Source organism: Stylophora pistillata, chromosome 6 (genome assembly GCF_964205215.1).
Source record: "Stylophora pistillata chromosome 6, jaStyPist1.2, whole genome shotgun sequence".
Classification (NCBI taxonomy): domain Eukaryota; kingdom Metazoa; phylum Cnidaria; class Anthozoa; order Scleractinia; family Pocilloporidae; genus Stylophora; species Stylophora pistillata.
Window position 1 is genome coordinate 31,097,391 of NC_142524.1, and position 23,049 is coordinate 31,120,439.

The following is a 23,049-nucleotide window of genomic DNA, read 5'->3' on the forward strand; positions in this document are numbered from 1 at the left end:
CATCAGCCTATAAAAATACATATCACATACGCTAAGATATTTAAAATTAAAACTACATACTATAACACTAAAGCTGTTTTCCGTGAATGCCGTGCGTTAGACTTTAAAAATGTCATTGATCTTACGTTTAAATAACCCCAGAGACTCTGTGTTCCTTATATCGCGTGGTAAACTGTTCCATAATGTGGCGCCATTGTAGCTAAAGCTTTTTCTGTAATAATTAGTGCGCGGTAGTGGAACATTAAGCTTATTTTCAGAGTCCCTGAGGTCATAAGCAGAGTCACGCCACGTAAACTTTGAATATAGATACCTTGGAGCTAGCCCGTGCAGACATCTAAACATCATGGTGGCTTTATGGATTTCCTGCTGGCGTGCAAGATTTTTCCACCCTAAAAACTCGAGTAGCTCAGTTGCATCAGCATCATAGTTAGAGAATGTCAACACACGGGCTGCTCTATTCTGCAATTTCTGCAGTTTGTCTTGTAGCGTTTTCCCACAGCTACCCCAAACAATGTCACAGTAATCAAAGTGAGGTTTTACTAAAGCTTGGTAGATGAGATGTAAGGTTGATGCTGGGATCAGGTGCCTAATTCGCTTTAGGGCCCCGATACCAGAGGCGATCTTTTTCGTTAGTTTTTCGATGTGACTATGCCAATCGAGTTTATCGTCTATTATTACACCAAGCGATTTTGTAGCTGAAACCTGGCTCACTTGAGTATTGTTCATTCTAATTGTTGGAGAAGCTGTGAGAGTATTCAGTCTCTGCCTCGACCCTATTAGCATGAATTCGGTTTTAGTCATGTTCAACCTGAGTTTGTTCGCTTGTAGCCAGTTGAAGACGTTTCCTAGGTCTTCATTTAGACAAAACTGAATGTTCTCAAGATTGCTTCCCGCATATGTGAGGTGCGTGTCATCGGCATACATTCTCGGTTTACAATTTGATAAGCAATTTGGAAGATCGTTGATATATAATAAGAACAATAATGGACGGAGGATGGTCCCTTGTGGGACGCCGCAAGTCAACGAGTAGCTACTGGATAGCGACCCGTTGACAGAGCATTTTTGTGTTCGGTTTTCCAAATATGACTGAAACCATCTGAAAGATTTTCCATGTATACCATAACAGTTTAGTTTCGATAGAAGGATCTGATGATCAACAGTGTCAAAAGCTTTTTTCAAATCTAGAAAAATGACTCCATTGATTTTCTCGTTATCAATATTATATGCCCAAGAATCTGTCGCTTCCAACAAAGCTGTTACAGTTGAATGATTAGCACGAAACCCTGATTGGTTTTGACATAAAATATCGTGCTCTTCCAAATAGGCATATAACTGTTCATAAACTATCCTTTCAAACACCTTCGCCATTATTGGAATCACCGATATTGGGCGGTAATTGTTAGCATCACCGCGGTCTCCCTGTTTATAAAGAGGGGTAATCGTTGCATATTTCCAGTCGTCTGGGAACGTCCCTTGGCTAATAGATTGATTGAAAATATCACATATCGGCACACAAATGAGATCAGCACATTCCCTGATAAACCTAGCAGATATTTTGTCAAGGCCTGTTGCCTTTGACTTGTCTAGTTTATTTAAAAGTGAAAATACTTTAGTTGGATTGGTGGGTTGGAGCTTAAACCGTTTATCTGTTGCGGTAAGATATCTTTGATAGCTACCACTATCACAATTTATCTCACTGGCAAGTTTTGGACCAATATTAGCAAAGTGGTTATTGAATTCGTTTGATAGCTCCAACGGATTAGTTATCGTTAATCCGTTCACTTTTAGTGACGCCACTGGCGTTTTCCCAGATTTTCGAGAAGTTAACTCGTTTATAGTCTGCCAGGTCTTTCGGGAGTCGCTGGTTTGCTTATTAAAACTATTTTGGTAATAAGCTTGCTTAGCTGAGCGTATTTGCTTATTGACTATATTTCTTTGTTTCTTAAATAATGCCCAATCGTTAGGATCATTTGTCTTGCTAGCTTTGATTTTTAATATGTCTCTATTATGCATAAGGTCTTTCAATTCAGAGGTAATCCACGGAGAACTCCGTGAACGAACGCGCATCGTTTTCAGTGGGGCATGTTTGTCAGCGATAGCCAGAAATGTACATTTCCATTGCTGCCACATCACGTTTGGGTTGGAAGACTCGTATACATTATCCCAACATTGAGATAGAATATCATAACGAAACTTTTGGCGATCGAAATTTCGGAAATTTCTGTATGTAATAGAATTATGTCCGTTAGACATCCCATTCAGGGCAAGTTTTCTATATATATACACCATGCTATGGTCACTTATTCCGATATGACAAACTCCCAAACATGCAATCTTATCCGAGCAGTTGGTATAGATTAAATCAATTAGAGTTGATGAGGTGGGTGTTATCCTCGTCGGTTCAGAGATAAGCTGCTCGAGTCCGTAGACATCAGCAATACTCCTTAATTTGGATGTGTTATTGTCATATCGAGTCGTGATCATGTCACAGTTCATGTCTCCCAGTACAAAAAATTCTACATTTTCACTATCCAATCTCCCAATTAGGGATTCAAAAGGTGAAAAAATGCCAATAGGAGAGTCAGGTGGTCTGTACCAAGTAACAATCACAAAGGATTTTGAATTTGGCTTATGGATTTCCAAGCAAAGATTTTCTAGTGTATCCATGTGTAGGTCATTTCGTACTGTAAAGTTGATTGAAGTTTTTACATAGAAGCATACCCCTCCGCCGCATTTTGTTAGTCTATCAATATGTTAATATGCGTATTCAAAAGCGGGAATGTTTAGTTTCCCGCGGTCGAGTGTAGTTATGGATCCCTTGAAACTTCGAAGGGTTGAATTGCTTCATTCTCCTCCAGATGAGTCAAGGGAATGGTTTATCTTAAATTTCAAGAAATGTGCCATAAGAGTCAGCAAGTTTTTTGAAGTAGCCTGTTGGTGGCACATTTTCCAAGCGTTTTGTACGGTCCAGCTTTAAAAAATGGCGGAAGCTTGGATGACCGATATGTTCAGAACAACAAAGTGGCCATCGCCTCTCTATTTGGAGTTGTTTCTACCATCTTCCGGCAGAAATTCGAAGAAGGAGAAGTGGTGAGATATCTTTGGTTTAATTTTGATCGATAAAATAAATTCTTGATCCTGGATCAAGAAAAGCTTGGCAAACGTTACTTAGCAGTTTCAAGCTAAGACGAACCGGGGTAAGTCATAACGTTGATATTTTTATTAAGATTGGAAAAAGTGAGTTTGCTGTCTTATGTTTTGTTGTGAATGGTGGTTTCACGGTGTATCAGAACTCATCTCTGCTTGGCAGGAAAATCACATAATTGGCTGAGTTTGATTTTACGCTGAGCCTCTAAGTCTTCTAGCTATGATCACTTTTTATGGCTACTTTAGGAGAAATTTCGGGTTTGTTTCCTTGATAGGGTCTTGACAGTATTATAATTTATTTCATTTCTATTTTTCTACGATAAAAGATTTAAATCGCCAGAGGGATGCCATTGAGAAAACTGGAATAGTAGTTAATGGAAGATGCTTTAAAGTTAAATTTCCAGGTTATTTGTGTGTGCCAATCTTGACTCTTTATATTTTTTTATCTTATTATTTTTTATTTTTGCAATGTTTTTATGTTACATGTCTAGCTACGTGATAGTAATTATTGAATCCATTTTATGCTTGGCAGTGTTAGAAAATATCTGGGAAAGTATAACATTTGAGATCTTTGGTGTAGCTATTTTAACTTCAAGTTCTTGTTATCTTCTTGTCTTTTTTCATGACAGTTACTCTTGATTACAAAACACTGATAATGCTGCTCAAGCAAAGAGCTGGTGATGCCAAAAAATATATCAATGAACTTTGCAAGCAAGGATTGGACACAGAGTGCTGTGTATTCTGCAAAGTTATTAAGGTAGGTTATACCTTCAATGCTAAATGACATGCATCATAGTGGAATTATACAATAACACAAAACATATTCAGCCTACTGGTATTTGTTATGCAATTTATTTATAATCAATTAGTGAGAGCTTTCTTGGCTTTCTTGACTTTACAGAAAGGCAGACGAAAGGTGTCCATAAAAGTGAACATATTTTATCTGTGGTGAACAGTGATTATATATCTACTATTAGTTGTGAACATTATATGACTTTAGCTCAGTTAATTCATTATTGAGTGATACATGCAATTTATTTGTAGGAATGTGCCTCTCCTGATGTCCCTTTTGGGGAAGCCTTTGCTGAGTGTTTCCTAAAGAGCAAAGCAAATATTGGGGGGTAGCTGGTACAACTCTGCATTTCTGCATTGACATGCATAAAAAGTTCCAGCTTGCAGTATGGTATTTCACTTTCTATTGGAATACATGTCTTTAAATCTCACTTGGGATACTTAGTTTGATGGACAGTTGGCATACTGCCGGCCGACAGTTGGTCGACAGTTGGCCGACAGACTTTTAGGGGAGCTGTTCTTCACTTTTACCCAGTTACGAGCAAAAATATGGTAAGCTTGGATTATAAAGGTGGAAACTTTATTCACTGTTTTTTTTTTTCTGTCTGTTTCAGATGGAAGGGGTTAAGAGATGACTTGCTCTCTCTCCTTGAAGAGGAGCCATGTGATGTTAATTTATGTGCTCTGCCTGCAGTGTATGACATTTCAATTTTTAAATTCTGTGCACCCATTGAAGTAAGGCATAGTCAACATTGTATCATTTAAAAAAATCTATTATCTTGAAGTCTTATCCTGTAACAATATTATTTTGTTTAGTGTTGCCTGGTCACTTCTGAGATATATATTTATTTGTCATATTTCTAAGATTTATATGGCATTTGGCATAATGCCTGAGAGCTTCTGGGATATAGCAAACTTAGTTTTTCATTCACTGTTAATAGAGGGAAATTATGTCTTTCCTTTCTGGTTCACCCAGGCTGAAGTCCTTCATTCAGAGTAGTGCCTGAGCAATTCTGGGATATATAACATACTTAGTTTTTCATTCATGGTCAATATAGGGAAGTGTTGTCGATCCTTTCTGGTTCACACAGGCTGAAGTCCAGGCATTCAGAGTAATACCAGAGCACTTCTGGGATTTATAACATACTTAGCTTTTCATTCATGGTCAATATTGGGAAGTGTTGTCTATCCTTTCTGGTTCACCCAGGCTGAAGTCCTCGCATTCAGTGTAATGCCTGAGCGCTTCTGGGATATATAACATTCATAGCTTTTCATTCATGGTCAATAATTTAGGGAAGTGTTGTCTATCCTTTCTGGTTCACCCAGGCTGAAGTCCTGGCATTCAGTGTAATGCCTGAGCGCTTCTGGGATATATAACATACTCAGCTTTTCATTCATGGTCAATATAGGGAAGTGTTGTGTATCCTTTCTGGTTGACCCAGGGTGAAGTCCTGGCATTCATTGTAATGCCTGAGCGCTTCTGGGATATACAACATACTTAGCTTTTCACTCATGGTCAATATAGGGAAGTGTTGTCTATCCTTTCTGGTTGACCCAGGGTGAAGTCCTGGCATTCACCCTTGCGAAAAGATCTAGGAAATTCCTAGGAAATCCTAAGATTTTCCTAGGAATTTCCTAAGAATATTCCTAGGAAATTCCTAGGAATAAGGTGTGAAATTTCACAGTAAATTGGGACGAAGAATTCAAAGAATTCCTAGAAATTTCCTAGGAAATTCCTAGGAGTGAAAAACTTAAAATTCGAAAAAAATCCTAGGAAATTCCTAGGAATTTCTTAGGATACACATTTCACTTTTGTCTGACCAAGATTAGGTCCCCAAGGAAATTCCTAGGAAACTCCTAGGAATTTCTTAGGAAAATAGGAAAAATAGAATATAGACACTTTAACAACTGCCCCACAAAGTGGAGGTAGGGTGCCTGAGACATCCAGGAGCTTCCACTATTGGCAGCCAGCTCCTAGATGAAGACTGCTCCCATGGATGGCAAATCCAGGCGACCCAGCCATGAGCCCCCACACAGAAGGAGAAAAACAGGGAAAAATGCTAACGCTCAGAAAAACACTGACTAAAACACTAACAAAACTGAACAACGCCCCGTGGACCAAGAACAAAAGGAATACAGGTGCATGCCAGACCGCTGACTGCGCCGAGTAGCACTTGTGCTCCACATTGTCAACTCCATTAAATTGCACTTAACTGCATAAAACATACAACACCATATGATAGGAATTGAATTGAATTTATTATATACAACTCAAATAAACATTATAATTAACAATACTTTTTGTTGTTACTATAGATTGTACATGTATATACAAAATTACTTGGAATGCAAAACAAACAGTAAAAGATCATTCAAAGGATTAATAAATTGACAACTTAGGATTCACATATATCAATTATCAGAAATCGTGCAAGGCTGATGCAATTTGAAAAGTTTGGATCAAAATATACATTTTTGGCAAAATCATTATTTTCCAGTGGAGCATGTTTTCATTCCGGCTGATAAAATGCGCGCACAAACATGTCAATGCTATTTTGGCATCTGAACTAATTAAGATTGTTATTCTCATGTGATATCATTTTAATTGTTAATTAGTATAGTTTCAGAGCTGAGCAAAGAGTTTCCAGCAATCTGATTGCTCGAGCGGTTCCTTATTTAACAGTTATTCGCAGAAGGCGAGGTGAATATCATCAAATAATCCCAGAGACGAAGTCGAGGGGATTATTCGACAATATTCACCGAACTTGAGGCGAATAATTGTTTTAGTATAATTTAAGAGCTGAACAACAGAGAAATTTCAAAAGTCATAACATTGTAGTAACATTTACATTTTATTTTAACATTTTATATAAACCGCGTGGGGCGGTTTATATAGCATCATATAAGGAACTGCTCGACAAATCAGATGGCTGGAACTCTTTGCTCAGCTCAGAAATCATACTAAGACGCTATATAAACCGCTCTGTGCGGTTTATATAAAATGTTAAAATAAAATGTTAATAAATGTTACTAAAATGTTGACTTTTGAAAATTCTCTATTGTTCAGCTCTGAAATTATACTAAAACAATTATTCACCTCAGGCTCGGTGAATATTGTCGAATCCCCTCGACTTCGTCTCGGGGATTATTCGACGATATTCACCTCACCCTCTGCGAATAATCGCTACATATAAACAGTGACTTCTGATATAAAGTAGCAACGCTGGTGTCTCTCATGCTTTCAATATCTTCTGAGACAGTTCCTATATAATCTGCGAAGGTTTTATATTGGATCTTTGTCGTATAAATAAACCAAAAGTGATGTGAATTTTCACAAATGATCTAGGCATACAAAAAGACTATGGGCTATTAAAAGCTTTAAAGTGTACTCTAAAGCAGAAATGCTTTTTTCTAGGGGGATGGAAAAGGATTGGTCCGCTGTAACGTCGTCACCCCGCAAAATGGCGCTTCGCTTTGTCACACGTGCAAAAGTTATGAAAAGCCTTTAACTCAAAATTACCTGGAACAAGCAAACTAAGTTCTTGCTTTGTAGCTTCACCTTTAGTACCTTTAAAATGACACAAATAAGAAGCATTATTACCATTATATTCAGTTTAAACTAATGAAACTTAGAAAAGCTACTTTTAAAGCTAAGCTTAAAATTCTTACATATTTATTCATATGTTCTGCAATCAATCGATAGAAGTAGAAATGATACATATGACAACGATTAACCAAATAAAAGTGTAATACTTACTATGAACAGAAATAACTTTCGCCTTGAAAATCTGAGTGCCCTCTTTTACTTCGTATGGCGACAATTCCACGACATTATTCTATTCGTGTTGCGATTTCTTTTCCATAACGTATTATGTCTTTGTCTTTTAAGACGCTTATGCTATGACCTTCTTCGATCCATTCGACCAGAACCCACATAACGCTGCGAACGCTTTAAAACGTTTAGATCAGAGAAGAACACAGCAAGACTCAGCTGCAACGCACAAAACTTTCGAGCAAAGGACGTTGTAGAGCGGAATAGAACGTTGAATTGAGCGGCAAGCCTGGAAACTTCACCTTATTGGATTATACTTGGTCATGTGTCGGTCATGTGAAGATTTTGCTCATTAAAGACTGGGACTAGTGATCGTGTGATCCATTCAGCGCCATGGTCGCCATCTTATGAACGGTGATCGAAGTAGCGATAAATGACTTTTAAAGTTAGTGTTAACGCTTGCTAGTATGAACCATGGATGGGAATGAACATCAAATTTACAAATTAGTCAAACTTAACGGCCAAGAGAAGTATGAATGTACGGCTTGTAAACGTGTTCTCTCACGACAACAGACAATGGTAAATCACATGCGCTCTGTGCATCGTTACGTTGGACCGGGTAAGAAAATGTAATGTAATGCTTAAGCTTATATAGCGCATTTCACAATGTCTCAATGCACTTCAAGCTTCAATGATGCTTGTAAGTTTCAAAACCAGTACGAAAAAAACTATAGAATTGATAAGCAATTCTTTTATAAAAATGGCAATTAAGCTTAAGAAATTAGTTTCAAAATCCTCTCTTCCTCAACTGTTCCTTCTGAACCTACAACTATTCTTTTATTCCTCTAGCACTTTTTGAAAAGAAGCATCGCATTGATATTTCTTATTCTCAGTGTTTTAGGTCTGACCTGAAAGCAAAGAGTGTCACTGAAATTTTGGAGAAGATTATGCTTCTAAATGGCAATTCCAGAAACCATGTTATAATAAGATTTCCAAACTTTAATGCTGTCTGTGGTTAGATATAAGAAAATATCACTTTTTAAGTCTCAATATGCCAGATTTGAAATTTCCCATCGCTTCAAATAAGACTTCCTTGTTATAATATTTAAGTAAAGATATGTTCTTAAGCTTTTTGTATAAAATATTCTAATCTGGCAAATAAATTGATACTTGATACTATCTATATTGAACTTAAGTTTACTTTAAATGGAAAGTATGTAGAATTCACCATATAATTGGAATAAATCAGGAGACAGTGCAAAATTATGTTGGCTGAATCTTACACATTGTGATAAACCATTTTTCAGGGATGCCTCAGGCTGATATAACTTTGTATTTCAGTGTGGTCAGAGTCGCTGTCCTTGCAGTATAGCATTTTTTATTATATGACTGGAGCACCAAACACATGGATTGAAATCCCACTTGAATTGCATTTGATTTAGTTTTCTGCTTGTATTCTTTACTACAGTAAATTTTTATTTCAATGTATTGTGATATGCAATTGAAGGATAAAAAATTAATGTTTTATTGGAAATTGTATAAACTTCAAGAATATCTGCTTTAAAATTAATGAGTTGTAAATTATAATGCAAAATAAAAAAAATTTGTGGTATATTGCAAGTAGTGACTTTTTGAAACATCTAAAATGGCACTTTTCTTTCAAAAGCTAAACTCACAAGTATAATTCTTAAATATTAAGGTTTTATTTTAAAAAATAATTTTTCCTAGTAACTTCCTAAGAATTTCCCAAGGATCAAGAATCTATTTTTTTATGTAAATTCTACCTGTAATCATTCCTAGGAATTTCCTAGGAAATTCTTAGGAACCTAGTAATGTTTGTTCACACCTCTAGAGAGTTTAAATGTTTTTAGGAAAATTCCACTGACTCCTAAGAAATTCCTAGGAAATTCCTAGGAATCCTAGAAAGCTAGGAAACCATTTCGCAAGGGCGAGTGTAATGCCTGAGCGCTTCTGGGATATACAACATACTTAGCTTTTCATTCATTGTCAATATAGGGAGGTGTTGTCTGTCCTTTCTGGTTCCCCCAGGCTGAAGCCCTGGCATTCAGAGTAATGCCTGAGCACTTCTGGGATACATAACATACTGAACTTTTTATGCATGATCAATATAGGGAAGTGTTGTCTATCCTTTCTGGTTTACCCAGTCCTGGCATTCAGAAAAATGCCTGAGTGCTTCTGGGATATACAACATACTTAGCTTTTCATTCATGGTCAATATAGGGAAGTGTTGTGTATCCTTTCTGGTCCACCCAGGCTGAAGTCCTGGCATTCAGTGTAATGCCTGAGTGCTTCTGGGATATATAACTTACATAGCTTTTCATTCATGGTCAATATAGGGAAGTGTTGTCTATCCTCTCTGGTTCACCCAGGCTGAAGTCCTGGCATTGACTGTAATGCCTGAGCGCTTCTGAGATATATAACAAAGTTTTACTTAGCTTTTCATTCATGGTCAATATAGGGAAGTGTTGTCTATCCTTTCTGGTTCACCCAGGCTGAAGTCCCGGCATTCAGTGTAATGCCTGAGCGCTTCTGGGATATATAACATACTTAGCTTTTCATTCATGGTCAATATAGAGAAGTGTTGTGTATCCTTTCTGGTCCACCCAGGCTGAAGTCCTGGCATTCAGTGTAATGCCTGAGTGCTTCTGGGATATATAACATACTCAGCTTTTCATTCATGGTCAATATAGGGAAGTGTTGTGTATCCTTTCTGGTTGACCCAGGGTGAAGTCCTGGCATTCAGTGTAATGCCTGAGCACTTCTGGGATATATAACAAAGTTTCACATAGCTTTTCATTCATGGTCAATATAGGGAAGTGTTGTGTATCCTTTCTGGTTGACCCAGGGTGAAGTCCTGGCATTCAGTGTAATGCCTGAGCACTTCTGGGATATACAACATACTGAGCTTTTTATTTGTGGTCAATATAGGGAAGTGTTGTCTATCCTTTCTGGTTCACCCAGGCTGAAGTCCTGGCATTCAGAGTAATGCCTGAGCGCTTCTGGGATATATAACATACTTAGCTTTTCATTCATTGTCAAGATAGGGAAGTGTTGTCTATCCTTTCTGGTCCACCCATATTGAAGTCCTAGCATTCAGTGTAATGCCTGAGCCCTTCTGGGATATACAACATACTTAGCTTTTCATTCATGGTCAATATATGGAAGTGTTGTGTATCCTTTCTGGTTCACCCAGGCTGAAGTCCTGGCATTCAGTGTAATGCCTGAGCGCTTCTGGGATATACAACATACTTTAAGTTTTTTCTTTCATGGTCAATACGGGGAAGTGTTGTTTATCTTTTCTGGTTCACCCAGGCTGAATGGAAGCTCTGCTATTCACAGTAATCCCTTAGTGCTTATGGGATACCTAACATTCTTATTTTCTTTGACATTCACAGGTTAATCAAGGGACGTGTTGTCTATCGGCCTTACTGGTTCACCCAGGCTGAAGTCCTGGCACTCAGTTTAATGCCTGAGCGCCTCTAAGATATTTGACTTACTTAGCTTTTCATTGATGGTTAATATAGGGAAGTATTGTCTATCCTTTCTGGTTCACCCAGGCTGAAGTCTTGGCATTCAGTGTAATGCCTGAGTGCTTCTGGGATATACAACATACTTTAAGTTTTTCATTCATGGTCAATACGGGGAAGTGTTGTTTATCTTTTCTGGTTCACCCAGGCTGAACGGAAGTTCTGCTATTCACAGTAATCCCTTAGTGCTTATGGGATACCTAACATTCTTATTTTCTTTGACATTCACAGGTTAATCTAGGGAAGTGTTGTCTATCGGCCTTACTGGTTCACCCAGGCTGAAGTCCTGGCATTCAGTTTAATGCCTGAGCGCCTCTGAGATATTTGACTTACTTAGCTTTTCATTGATGGTTAATATAGGGAAGTATTGTCTATCCTTTCTGGTTCACCCAGGCTGAAGTTCTGGCATTCAGAGTAATGCCTGAGGTTTTCTGGCATATATAATGTGAAGAAATTCTTGTGACGCAAACTTTTCTATTATTTGAGCTCTTTACCTGTATCTACAGCAGAGCGACAGGAATAAATAGTCGTTTGAGACAAAAATTTGAAAAATAGCTTCATTTACTGTTAAAAGTCGCCCTGCAAACCGCGACGGGAAGAGAACATCAAAACAAAAAATGCTGCCAAAAAAACTCAATAAATAACACAAGGCAAAACACCGCTGGTACATTTCTTTGCGAAGCTAGATCGTGAAATCTCTGATGCGACGTTTTTGTAGGGCGTAAACACACGGGGGGCGTGGGGGCGTCAGTGGTCCAGTGGTTAAGTGCGCTGGACTCTGGGTCGAAGGGCCCGGGTTCAAGTCCTACCAGGGACATGTCGCTGTATCCTTAAGCAAGATGCTTTACCCCCTTTGCTTCGTCTCTCGGATAAGACGTAAAGCCGGAGGTCCCGTCTCTTAAGGGTAATGGGTAAGAGACGTTAATTTCCCACGCACGAGATTACTGTGTGCTGGATGTCCTCCCCTGGGGTGGGTTGGGTGGGAAAACAGCAGGTCCACATCAGCTTAATAGTTGCCAATAAATTCAACCTGCTTAAACAAATAAATCAAATAAAAAAATAAAATAAAAAAAAAATAAATAAATATGAGATAATATAAAGTATGAAACAACACGAAGTAATGCGCACAGCCTCAAGTGATCGATATACCGTATTTCCTTGAATAAGTGCCCATCCCTTGGCCATTCAAACTTGTAACTCCGAATAAGCGCGACACCGGAACCCTTTCTTTTTCAGCTTTCATAACATTTTAAACTTTTACTACCTTAGATGAATATGTTGGGAGAGATTCTTGCTTTAAGAGTTATATTACGCCGATGTATTATCTTTCCTTTTTATATGGCTGGCTTCGCAAGCGGTGCAAGATGCAGCGAATTCTGTGAGCTGATTGGCTATTAACCCTTGCTTATTTTTCGTTTTCTGCGGTGGCCAGCGTTGCAGCCATTTTGTCTTTGTGTAACCTGCAGGCAAGCTCTCGCTTGGCTCTTATCGCTTGGCTCAGGTTTGAGTTTTCCTGCTTGGTCAATAACGCATTACTGGATCTACCGCGCTCTATGTTAATTTCCAAACCACTCTAGCGCACAGCGCTTGACTCAGTATTTAAAGTTGGTTTTTCGGAAAAAGTCAACGTCCCACCCCTCTCAAGAAGCTTTTAGAATATAAAAATTCAAGGACTTTCTAAGGATTGGTTAAATTCATTGGGGGACTTGCCCTGAAATTAACGGACTTGCAAGACAGTACGAACCCTGTTAAAGTTCAAGGGAGTTTAACTTGTTCGTAACGTGTCATTAAACGAAAGTTGGTCTTTGTCTGTTTAAAAGCTCTGTCAGCTTGTTCAACATCTATCTTGATTTGAAAACAATTATAATTACCCCCGGTCTCTGTTTATTCACGAATTTAATCATCGTTGCGGAGGAGGTAGCGCTAAGAGATTTTCAACACCAGTGCGTTAATCACATCGTACCTATAATGTTCTTAATCTCTCGCAACTATCTAGAGGATTCCGGCACCAATATAGGTCATATGAAGGCCAGTGACAAAGAATCTTATGTGTACTGCATGAATATCATTTAAAAAAAACTGGAACAGTGTGTAAACTATGAATGCGACATAAAATATCAGTGAGAAAAAGCCGCCATGTATTGTGGACTCTGCGTTAAACAGCAAAAGAAATTATAGCTTGTAATACGCCGAGTTTATTCCCAATAACTGGTAACCGGATGCTCAAAAATTACAGCACCAAGCGTCAGCTGTCAAAGATTCCGAACACAGCGGAAAAAAAGTCGTCGGTTCTGGAATTTACTTTGTTTCCGATCCGAAAACAAAAATCTGGTAAAATTGATTAGAAAACAAAACACTCAGGCCGCCAGTTAAATGTCGTAGTAAATAAGCGTCGCAGCCTATGTCAGTATTAATGAAGTTAACTAAATACGCAAGCATTGACTAAGAAATGTTTCTTCGACGTGACTGTAACTGCCGCAACACACGCCGGGCGAGCGCTTTGTCTTGTCACTATTTTTAAGCGCCGGCCATGTACACTTTTTTCGGATACGGCTTCTTTAATTACCTTTTCACGCCATAGGATGTTGACATGATTGTGTAAAAGTTGACGCCTCTATCAGATTAGGAGCGAAATACGATCAAAAATTTTACCCAAGCAAGCCACTGGTATCCAGCAGAGAATGCGGACTAAAAGTACGGATTCTCTGCTGGATACCTAGACTCTTTTTGGTTGCTAACGGCGTGAGGCTCGTTATGATTACCTACGCATGCGCTCACCCTGGGAGAGCAAAGTTTCAAAAACTAGGTATCCGACATTTCCTTTCGTTTTCTATTAAAATTGCATCCTCCGGGGTGTTTATCATATCTTCTCTGCCATATTCTTTATATCCCTTAATACTGTTCACTGGGGGTGAAACCCTCTCTGATTTCCGTGAAGGCTATTTGAACTATTCGTTTAGATTGCGTGCAAACTTCTTGTCTTTTGCTGTCAACGAAACATAAGCTACGAAAGACTGCATGATATTATCATTTCGGCACGACCACTCTCACCCGTGGAGAGAAATATTTAGTATAACGCGAATCGAAAAGTACTTTTGCTTCAAACCGAATTTCTTCCCTTGGATGAGCACGATTTTCTTTCGGCCTATTTATCTCCTAATAGAGTATTAGTATTAGAGTATTATCCCGGTTAGCTCAAATGGATAGAGCGCTGGACTGTTGTGCGGGAGGTCGAGGGTTCGAGCCCCGGCCGGACCAACACTCAGGGTCTTAAAAATAATTGAGAAGAATTTGCTACCTTTCTATAACATCAAGAAATGGTTAGATATTCTAGTCTTCTCGGATAGGGACGAATAAATGGAGGTCCCGTCTCCTGCAGGGTTGGGGTAGGAGACGTTAATTTCCCACACACGAGATTACTGTGTGATGGATGTCCTCCCCTGGGGTGGGATGGGTGGGATATAGGGCGCACTTAATAAGGAGCCTCGCTCTGTTGTGCGACCCTCACCACACTCTGGTGAAAGTGAGTAAATCAATTAAAGTGCTGAAAATTTAATGTTTGCATAACTCGTAGATTGGAATAAACAGTAAAACGACGAGATTAAATTGGTTTTATTTACAGAAGCAAATTCCCCGTCAAACCTTCAAAATCCAGAAAATTATTTTCAAAGTAATCGTAACAACTACTGTAGCTCCGAATGAAACACTTCACCACTACCAGATGAATGATTCTCTTGATTTTTTATTAAATTTTCAGAAATCTGAGGATGGAAAGAGGGTGACGCGTGATCAAGATGGTACTGGGACCGAGTGATTTGTTAATAACTAGTGTGATTGAATTGAAGTTCAGAAAACTGGTCGCGATAGCAAAATTCGAGAGAGAAAGTAAACACCGGTTATAGGTTTTCATAAAAAAAAATTAAACAACAGTAACTCGGCGAAATGCGTGACAACAGCCCACTTTCACAGGCATGACGTGTCAGCTTTCTTTTGACACTGTCCATTTATAAGCAAGACGCGTACGCTGACCTTTGAGCCTTTCACGTCATGATGACGTACGATTGCGGGCTCGGTTGGAACATGTTTTCAGGAATGGTGGACGATTTTTGAATTTTGGACGACTTTGAAGCGGTAAAAATTGGTCATCGAAGGTTTGTTTTGAGTTTTTAATGGCGAAAAGGGTTTTAACTTGTCACAATTCAAAATTCTATAAACAAATGAATCCAAAATTAAATGGGGGCACTTTAAATCGGGCTGGTAAAATCACGTTGGAGAATAAATTTTGTCATAGTTCTGGTTTATCCCGGAATTGACAAGTGACGCGTGGATTTTACAGAAATGCTCGCAAGTGAAGTTAAGATGTGAACTCGTGGCATGTAAGATACCGTTTTTATTTTTTGTTTTTGTTTTTGGTTTTTGGTTTTTGGTTTTTTTTTTTTTTTTTTTTTCATTCTGCCCGTGACGTGTGAATTTGTCTAACTAAGAGTGATACGGGATTAAGACCCCCTTTTGATACTTATGGAGACGCTCATGTTTTGGTCACAAGGAGTCAATAACAGGAACTCCATCTCTCCCCTTCACGTTCTTATGTTACGTCACGCAAGACGTTATCTCTTCGAGTTACGTGACGACTCAAAAAACGCTCAGGATATCTCAGGATTAAAAAAAAAGAAAAAAGACAGCAAATAATCAATGTGAAAAATTTATTCTATATATCTTTTGGATAAAAGACGTACTCTATCCGCTTAAAAATAATTTATCCGCTCAAGGTTAACAATTATTACAAAATAAACAACTAAACAAAGACTGCTCAACCCCGGATTTCTCAGTGAGAAATGATTGTAAGAGTTGGTTATCATAATTTTCTATGTATTACTAGAAAAAAGCTCCCATAGTTTTCTAATCCATCAGAAACCCTCTCTTAGAAAATGCATACCAAGACAATGTATCATGTCAGCTTTATATTTGAGAAATAATCTGTCAACCAATAACATGGAGAAAGCTGCGCATGTAATTGGCCTTCATGATATCGTTGTTAAGTGCCAGAAGAAAAAGTAAGAAAAAGAATGGAAATTTGTGAACTGTGCGAATTGATTCCCCTCTTTTGGGGCTCCCTGTATTTGAATTTCATATCTAATTATCAAGGAAGACCTAAAACAAAAAATTTTCCTTGATAATTAAATACTAAATTCAAATGCAGGACGCCCCAAAATTTGGCACGGTTGTGTTATTAGCGTCTCAGTAAGCAAATTCACTTTTATTTAATTTAGCGAATTCAATATAAGTTTATGTTCAAACCTTGCGACATCCGAGGGAAATGAAATAAATCCTGGCGCCTTATCAAAATTTTAAACCCGTTTTAAATTGTTAAGCGTTTACAAATATTTTCATTCTTATGACCAGTCTAATTAAATAATACGGAATTTGGTAAAAATTTGAATCGACAACAGAGTCTAACAGGGAGATATAAATTAAAAGGAGAAAAGACGTACGTGATGCTTCAAAGTAAATAGAAAAAGAAATAATGGCTTTAAAAGAGAGAGAAAGACAGAATAGGATAGAATATGATATGCAAAAAGATAGAATGGAATGATCTTGCTAATTTCAAGAAAGTGAAAGGAAACAAAATGTCAAGCTGTTTAAACTTTTTCTTCTAAACATGACCAAAGGCACATGCACCTGTTGTTTAATTGGAACTTAGGACTGACACTAACGTTAATGCTTTGAATACGGAGAAGTGCTCAACAAGGTTAAATCAATCTGATTGGATGAGGAGATATAAACGACAATTAAAATAGGAGCGTTCTTAGCATTTTACGGGCAAACAGCACGCGTAATTAAACCGAACTCTATAATTGCTTTTGTTGAGTGCGGTTTGTTAATAACTGTACTTTTGGCGAGCACAAACTTCGCCGTGTTTGAGATCAGAAGAAGGAACAAGATGGCTTCACCAGAACAACAACTTGAAGCAATGGCGAAAGAAATGCAGTCGAGAAGCACAGTTTTAATTGTACTAGAGTCACTGGCTTTCGCCTTGATTCTATTATTGCTCTTCGTTGGAAACGCTGCAACTCTATTGATTATAGCGTTCAACAGCAGAATGAGAACCACCACGAATGTGTTCGTTGCGTCACTAGCCATTTCAGATTTTCTTTTGGGAGTGCTTTCAGCGGGTCCAATCGCATTTCCTACGCTACTTCTGTCGAAATGGCCTTTTGATGATGCAACATGTCAGTATCAAGGCTATATCGCTGTAACCTTGGCAGTTGCGTCGACGCAAACGTTAGCTCTCATGGCAGTTAACCGATATTTTCGAATTGTAAGGCCAAGAAAGTACCAAACCTACTTCACCGTAAAGAAAACCCTAATCATGATTTTTCTTAGCTGGTTTTATTGCATGTGGGCGCCACTGCCATATCTCCTCAGTGGTTACAAGATGGTGTTTCACCCTTTCAAATTTTTTTGCTATCTCCAGATCGATAGCGGACCATTCACGGCGTTTTTAGTCACTGTGTATGTCGGGTTGCCGACTTGCATCATGGTCTTCTGTTACCTAAGAATATTCCAAACAATTCGAAGCCACAATAATAATTTTCGAGCTACAAGTGGGTCACGCAATGCGGTTCATGTGGAGGAAATCAGGATAACGCGAACATTGTTCGTAATTGTTGTTTTCTTTAATATTTGCTGGACACCTGTTTTTCTGATAGACATGGTTGACACCATTCGAGGAAAGTGGTCGTTACCTCGGGAGGCGTACGTAGCATACACCTTTTTAGCAATAATTAGCAGTGCTCTAAACCCTGTCATATATGGTGTATTGAACAAGAACTTTCAGCAAGAGTATCTGAAGATTTTCCGATGTAGATACTGCAGCTCACAAACATTTGTACAACAATTGAACTAAGGGGAAAGAGGCACTGGTTCTGTTGCTACTATGAAAAGCAGAATTTTTATTTATTTCTTTTATTTGAATTGTTATTATCGAATTATTATTGTAGTTAGATAGATAGGTCAGTTTCTAGTATAGAATTAACTAAATTAACTGATGGAAAGACCGCGTAGAAATAAAGTTTTCCTATCCTATCCTATCCCATTTCTTTCCGTCACTTACCCCATTGAACTTTGTGAACTCCACCTTCTTGTTAACACGTACTCACTCTCTTGGCTTAAATTTACCCTGATGCCTCGAACTTTGATTAAAACGATGGTAGATAAACGTCAACTTCTCATGAGCTAATTGAAAGGGTTAATCTTTAATAGCGATTGATACGAAAGAACCCTCGCGAACTGGAATTATTTTTCGGGAGTTCGAGTTCGCTGGGTTCGTCTGTTCTTTGGTCCGAAAGTATTCAAAGGAGGAAAGCAGAAGTATGCTCGCAATCATTTTGATTCCGCAGAAAGTAGAACTAACCCACAGAGGAAGTTATTTATTGAATCATGAGAACATCAATTGAAAATATAATGTCCATCTGCTGAAGAGGGATTTCGAACCTTTTAATTTACGTCAAATACATCCGATCTTTCACGGTCTTAACGAGGGCAAACTTTGGCCGCCGTCGAGTGTAGTATGAACGACTTTCCTTGCCCGTGTGAAGACAACGTTGACTAGGATCCTTAAAGAGCAGTTTTCAGATGTTTACAGATTTGACATAAAAGGTATAATAAATAAATAAATAGAGTTATGTTGAGAGATACTAGTTAAAAAAAAGAAAAATGTTGTTAGGTTATCGAAACCAGATTCAAATTGAGCGTTTACCTTACCTTACTGAGCTCGGATCTTGATCAGATTTTTACCGAAGCGTCAGGTTTACGTCTTACGACAGCCAACTGACAGAAATCCACTTTAGATCAACGATGAATAATCAAGCACACTGCACCACTCATTTATATATCTGCCCTAACGGCTGGTACGTGTCGCCAATTTAGGCGGAGGTCACGAAATCCCTCTGACCAACTAAATGATACTTAGTTAAGGTATTGTTGGCAGCCGGCTCAATAGGTCACTCGATAGGCCATATTTCCGGTTTTAAAAGTGAAAGTCGATTTAATTTTGTCATCAGTTGGTTATGATCATTGACAGATAGTTGAAGCACCCTTGAAAATAGCTACATACTGGAACATGGAAATGATCAGACCTCAATCGTTGTATGGCCAGATTTAGGATACACATTTAGCCTTCTAAACTTCGTGTCTGAAGGTTGGGGGAAGCACTTCAGAAAATCGGAGAAGCGTCTTACGAAGCCTGGCCGGTCAATTTTGAACCCACTCTGGTGCGTTTCCTTCCATAAGAGCAAAACTCTTCTTAAGTTCAAGCCCTTGCCAAATATTTGATCTTTTGTTTACATTTTGTTTAAAATAAAAACTCGTCAAAGTTTGTCCGATGTAAAGGAAATGGTGAATTAAAAATTGAAAAATAGTCGATCAGTGTGCGTTTCATTTATTTCTTTAATTTCTTTTTTTCCATGCAGACTGCGAATTCAGTATATCAAGACGAGATGAGAACAGTTCGCGAGAAAAACTAAGCTACGACAAACAAAGGTCAATTTGTCATTTCTCTTTTATCTTACGTGTACGTCCACGAGTACACAATTTTGGAGTTACGTGCTCGTAAAATGCAATAGAGTATTGCAAGTGCGGACGTGTTTTCCGGGGTTGAGAGTTTCCTAAACCGATCAGAGGCGAGGTAAAGCAAAAACAAAGTAATCCCCGATTGCTTAGGACACGGTTGAAATTGCTCAATTGTGCCTTCCGTCGCTGAAGCTCCTGACATCGCTGGACTATGATCGGACCACACGCCTGAACTTAGAGCTGAAAACCGGATACGTCTATGGATGTGTTAGCGACTTCAGTTAAATCTTCAATATGCATAAAATTACCTTGTAATCTGAATGAAAATAATTTATTTCGTTTGACTTGTACAACATTTTCATCCCAATTGTTCTGAAAATTTAAGTAAAGCGTATTTGAGACAGGAAGTTTTGTTACCTCTTTTTACAATGATTTCATAATGACGTGGGGGGCTTATGCTGGTGATCCTTCGCAGCAGCATAAATTCCAGTGTACTGAAACATCTCTGACACAGCAAAATCGAATCACAAGCAGGCACGTACGTAGTTAGCAAAATCGAAAGGCAGCAGGACGAATGTAAACATTTCCGGAAACTAGCTTCAGGAATTTTAAGGTAATTTTGGGAGGGAACTCTTTGATCTTATTTCACTGCAGGAGAACTCTCGATACCACAAGTGAAGCGGATCCGGCACAGAAAGAAATATATCTAGAAGGACGGGAATTGTTTTAATCTACTGAAAATTAATTTTCTTCCTGATGTTGATTTTGCCGCCGTTACCAATGTGGCAAGCTAAACGACTTTTATCAAATTTTTTTTTTAAGCAGCATAGACCAAATACTTTCAAATGTGCCCAGTTCCCTGCCATATCTCCTTTCCCCCCACCCTCTCCCCCTCTTTCGGAATCGATAAACAGCGGTGAATCACAAAGTGCATCGTGTTCTCTTCATTGCATAACACTTAATAGAACTATTTTTTTTTCTTTTTTCTTGAGAACGATCTTTTAGCAAGCGGCAGATGTTGGGTTGTTTTTGGTCGTCTTTCCATCACTACAGATGGCTCAATCTTCGCTCGATTGCGGCAATATCTGCGGCGAAATACTTTCAGATACTCCCTTCGAAAATTTTTGTTAAGTAAACCGTATATGATAGGGTTTAGAGAACCGCTAACTGTAGCTAGGAAGCTATATGCTACGTACGTTTCCCGAGGGAAAATCCACTTCCCATTTAAGGTGTCGACGATGTCTATCAACATTACTGGGGTCCAGCAAATATTGAAAAACAATACAATGATAAAAAGCAATCGAGCTGTCTTAATCTCTTCCACATTTAGTTGGTTTCCTCTTAATGCAATGCTATGGACATTATCGTTATGGCTTCGCACAGTCTCAAATATTCTCAGGTAGCAGTACATTACAACGAGAGTTGGAAGCCCAATGTAAACAGTTACCATATACGCCATGAACGGTCCGCTATCGATCTGAAGATAACAGAAGAACTTGAATGGATGAAACACCATCTTGTGACTACTTAGGATGTACGGCAAAGGAGCCCAACTGGAATAGAACCACGACAAACCGATCATGATGACAGTTTTTTTTTCTTGGTACAGCAACTTCGGTACTTTGATGAGTGGACAATTCGATAAAATCGGTTCACTGCCATCAGGGCCATTGTTTGCATTGAAGCAACGGCTAAAACAATGACAATGTATCCATGATACTGACAAGTCCTGTCACTGAAAGGATACTTGGATAACACCAGGGTTGGAAAACAAATGGGAACTGTCACTAAAATTCCTAACAAGAGGTCTGTGATAGCGAGTGACGCAACGAACAAGTTCGGAATAGTTCGCATGCGACTGTTTAATGCCACAACCACGAGGGTAGCTGCGTTACCAACAACCGAAAAGAACAAAATGAGCGCATAGAGCCCTGCCTCCAGGACAATTTTGATCTTGCTCCTCGAGTTCAGCTCCTTTAACATTTCTGTCAAATGGATATCTGAGGAATTCATGATTTCGTGTAAGAGTTCGGGAATTGATTATTTTCAGATTCATATCCAGCTGTCGGTTAAAGTGACAAAGGCGGTTGATCTAAGCACAATTAAGACACGACTAGTGTTTCATTTTACGTTTCAAATAAATTAATGTCAAAGTCGACGAATTACCCTTGCTCGCATGGGTCAGAAAACATGTTGTTCTGTTCAATAAGGAACAATCGGATGGTCTCGTAAAAGCTACAGATCGGCAGGTGTGTGTTTCTAATTGATTTTTCTGTTTACTCTAAACTTCGTCGCTTTGTGGCTGAAACTGAGTGAATGAATAAATGTATATTCTGCGAATGGCCTCATCAAAATTATGTTCGATATTCCTGTTTTTAATGAGGACGTCTCGGCTCAATTTTTTTTCTCTACGCGAGCACTCCTGTGAAACACAACCTTTTCACTTTTCTTAATAAAATATCAACTATAAAGGGTTTAACCACCTGATTTTGACAGAATGTCATCGTATATCGGGAAAAGCTTCTCAGGATAGCCAAAGAAGTTCAAGAAGTAACCAGGAGTTTATAGAGTCTTAAACTTCTAGCCCTTTGAAGAATCCGTGCTAAACTGACTCGAAAGAACATGGATCATGGACCGGACTCCTGCTGCAAGTACTTCGCATTTTGCATTTCCAAATTCCAAGCTTATAAAAAACGACAACAATCGTATTATTTGACTCATCTTCCGTTCTTTCTCAAGCAGATTAAACAATTCGACTTTCAATTTAATTTTCTTTTTGACACTCTCCATTTCTTACCCTGCCTCAGTATTCTTTGATCTGCAAATAACATTTAAAAGCAATAATATTTGAATTATTAATAACCTTTTCGCCCACGCGGATTACCTCAAAGGTGAGAGTTACTTGGTCTAGCTGTGCAGTGTAGCTTATCACCTGGCTCTCCTTTGTTCCATTCTTGATTAAGGTTTTTCTCCCCTAGTAAATTAATTAATTGTTTACTATTGTTATTGATTATGTGTAGATATTGCGTTTAAATCATTCATAACATGTAGCATATTTGCCCGAAGTCAAATTTACCTTGTTTGATTGTTTCCGCTCAATTTCGGTGCCTTTGTTTGCCACTTTCTAGCTATCTGCAGTCTTTCCGAGTTAAAACATTCAAAAGAGTAATCCTCAAATTTTTAATTATAAATATGATGAATTTTAGCGTGAAAGCCGAA

The 23,049-nt window shown here is 38.4% G+C and overlaps 3 protein-coding genes, 1 long non-coding RNA gene and 1 pseudogene across 6 annotated transcripts in view; 3 read left to right on the top strand and 2 right to left on the bottom strand.

Moving 5' to 3' along the window:
• Positions 1-19,182, bottom strand: part of LOC111339345 (uncharacterized) — a 35,362-nt gene extending 16,180 nt beyond the window's left edge. Inside the window, exon 1 of one of the 2 annotated variants that reach the window (XM_088762343.1) lies at positions 19,024-19,182. The gene's annotated coding sequence lies outside the window, so the exon portion shown is untranslated. The remainder of the gene's footprint in view (positions 1-19,023) is intronic. The other variant, XM_088762341.1, reaches the window with a different exon arrangement.
• On the top strand, positions 3,777-12,343 carry LOC148729379 (uncharacterized). Of its 2 annotated transcripts, XR_016002190.1 has the most exons (5): positions 3,777-3,904; positions 4,192-4,268; positions 4,554-4,674; positions 11,128-11,246; positions 11,491-12,343. XR_016002190.1 is itself a non-coding variant. In XM_088762346.1 (4 exons), exons 1-4 carry the CDS (start codon positions 3,803-3,805, stop codon positions 11,539-11,541), a joined length of 351 nt encoding a protein of 116 aa, XP_088618472.1. In that variant the 5' UTR covers positions 3,777-3,802; the 3' UTR covers positions 11,542-12,343. The 2 variants fall into 2 exon arrangements, 1 of the variants encoding a protein (XP_088618472.1); XM_088762346.1 differs by lacking the exon at positions 11,128-11,246.
• LOC111332038 (uncharacterized) lies at positions 8,096-9,323 on the top strand. The gene is made up of 2 exons (XR_002694976.2): positions 8,096-8,330; positions 8,613-9,323. It is a non-coding gene; the product is annotated as an uncharacterized LOC111332038 (long non-coding RNA).
• On the top strand, positions 15,281-18,345 carry LOC111338578 (melatonin-related receptor-like). Its single transcript, XM_022945078.2, has one exon. The coding sequence runs from the start codon at positions 17,201-17,203 to the stop codon at positions 18,164-18,166; it is 966 nt and encodes a 321-aa protein (XP_022800813.1). The 5' UTR covers positions 15,281-17,200; the 3' UTR covers positions 18,167-18,345.
• A 1,634-nt stretch (positions 19,183-20,816) lies between the features above and the next one.
• LOC111338567 (melatonin-related receptor-like) lies at positions 20,817-22,101 on the bottom strand (annotated as a pseudogene).
• Between the last annotated feature and the right edge of the window lie 948 nt (positions 22,102-23,049).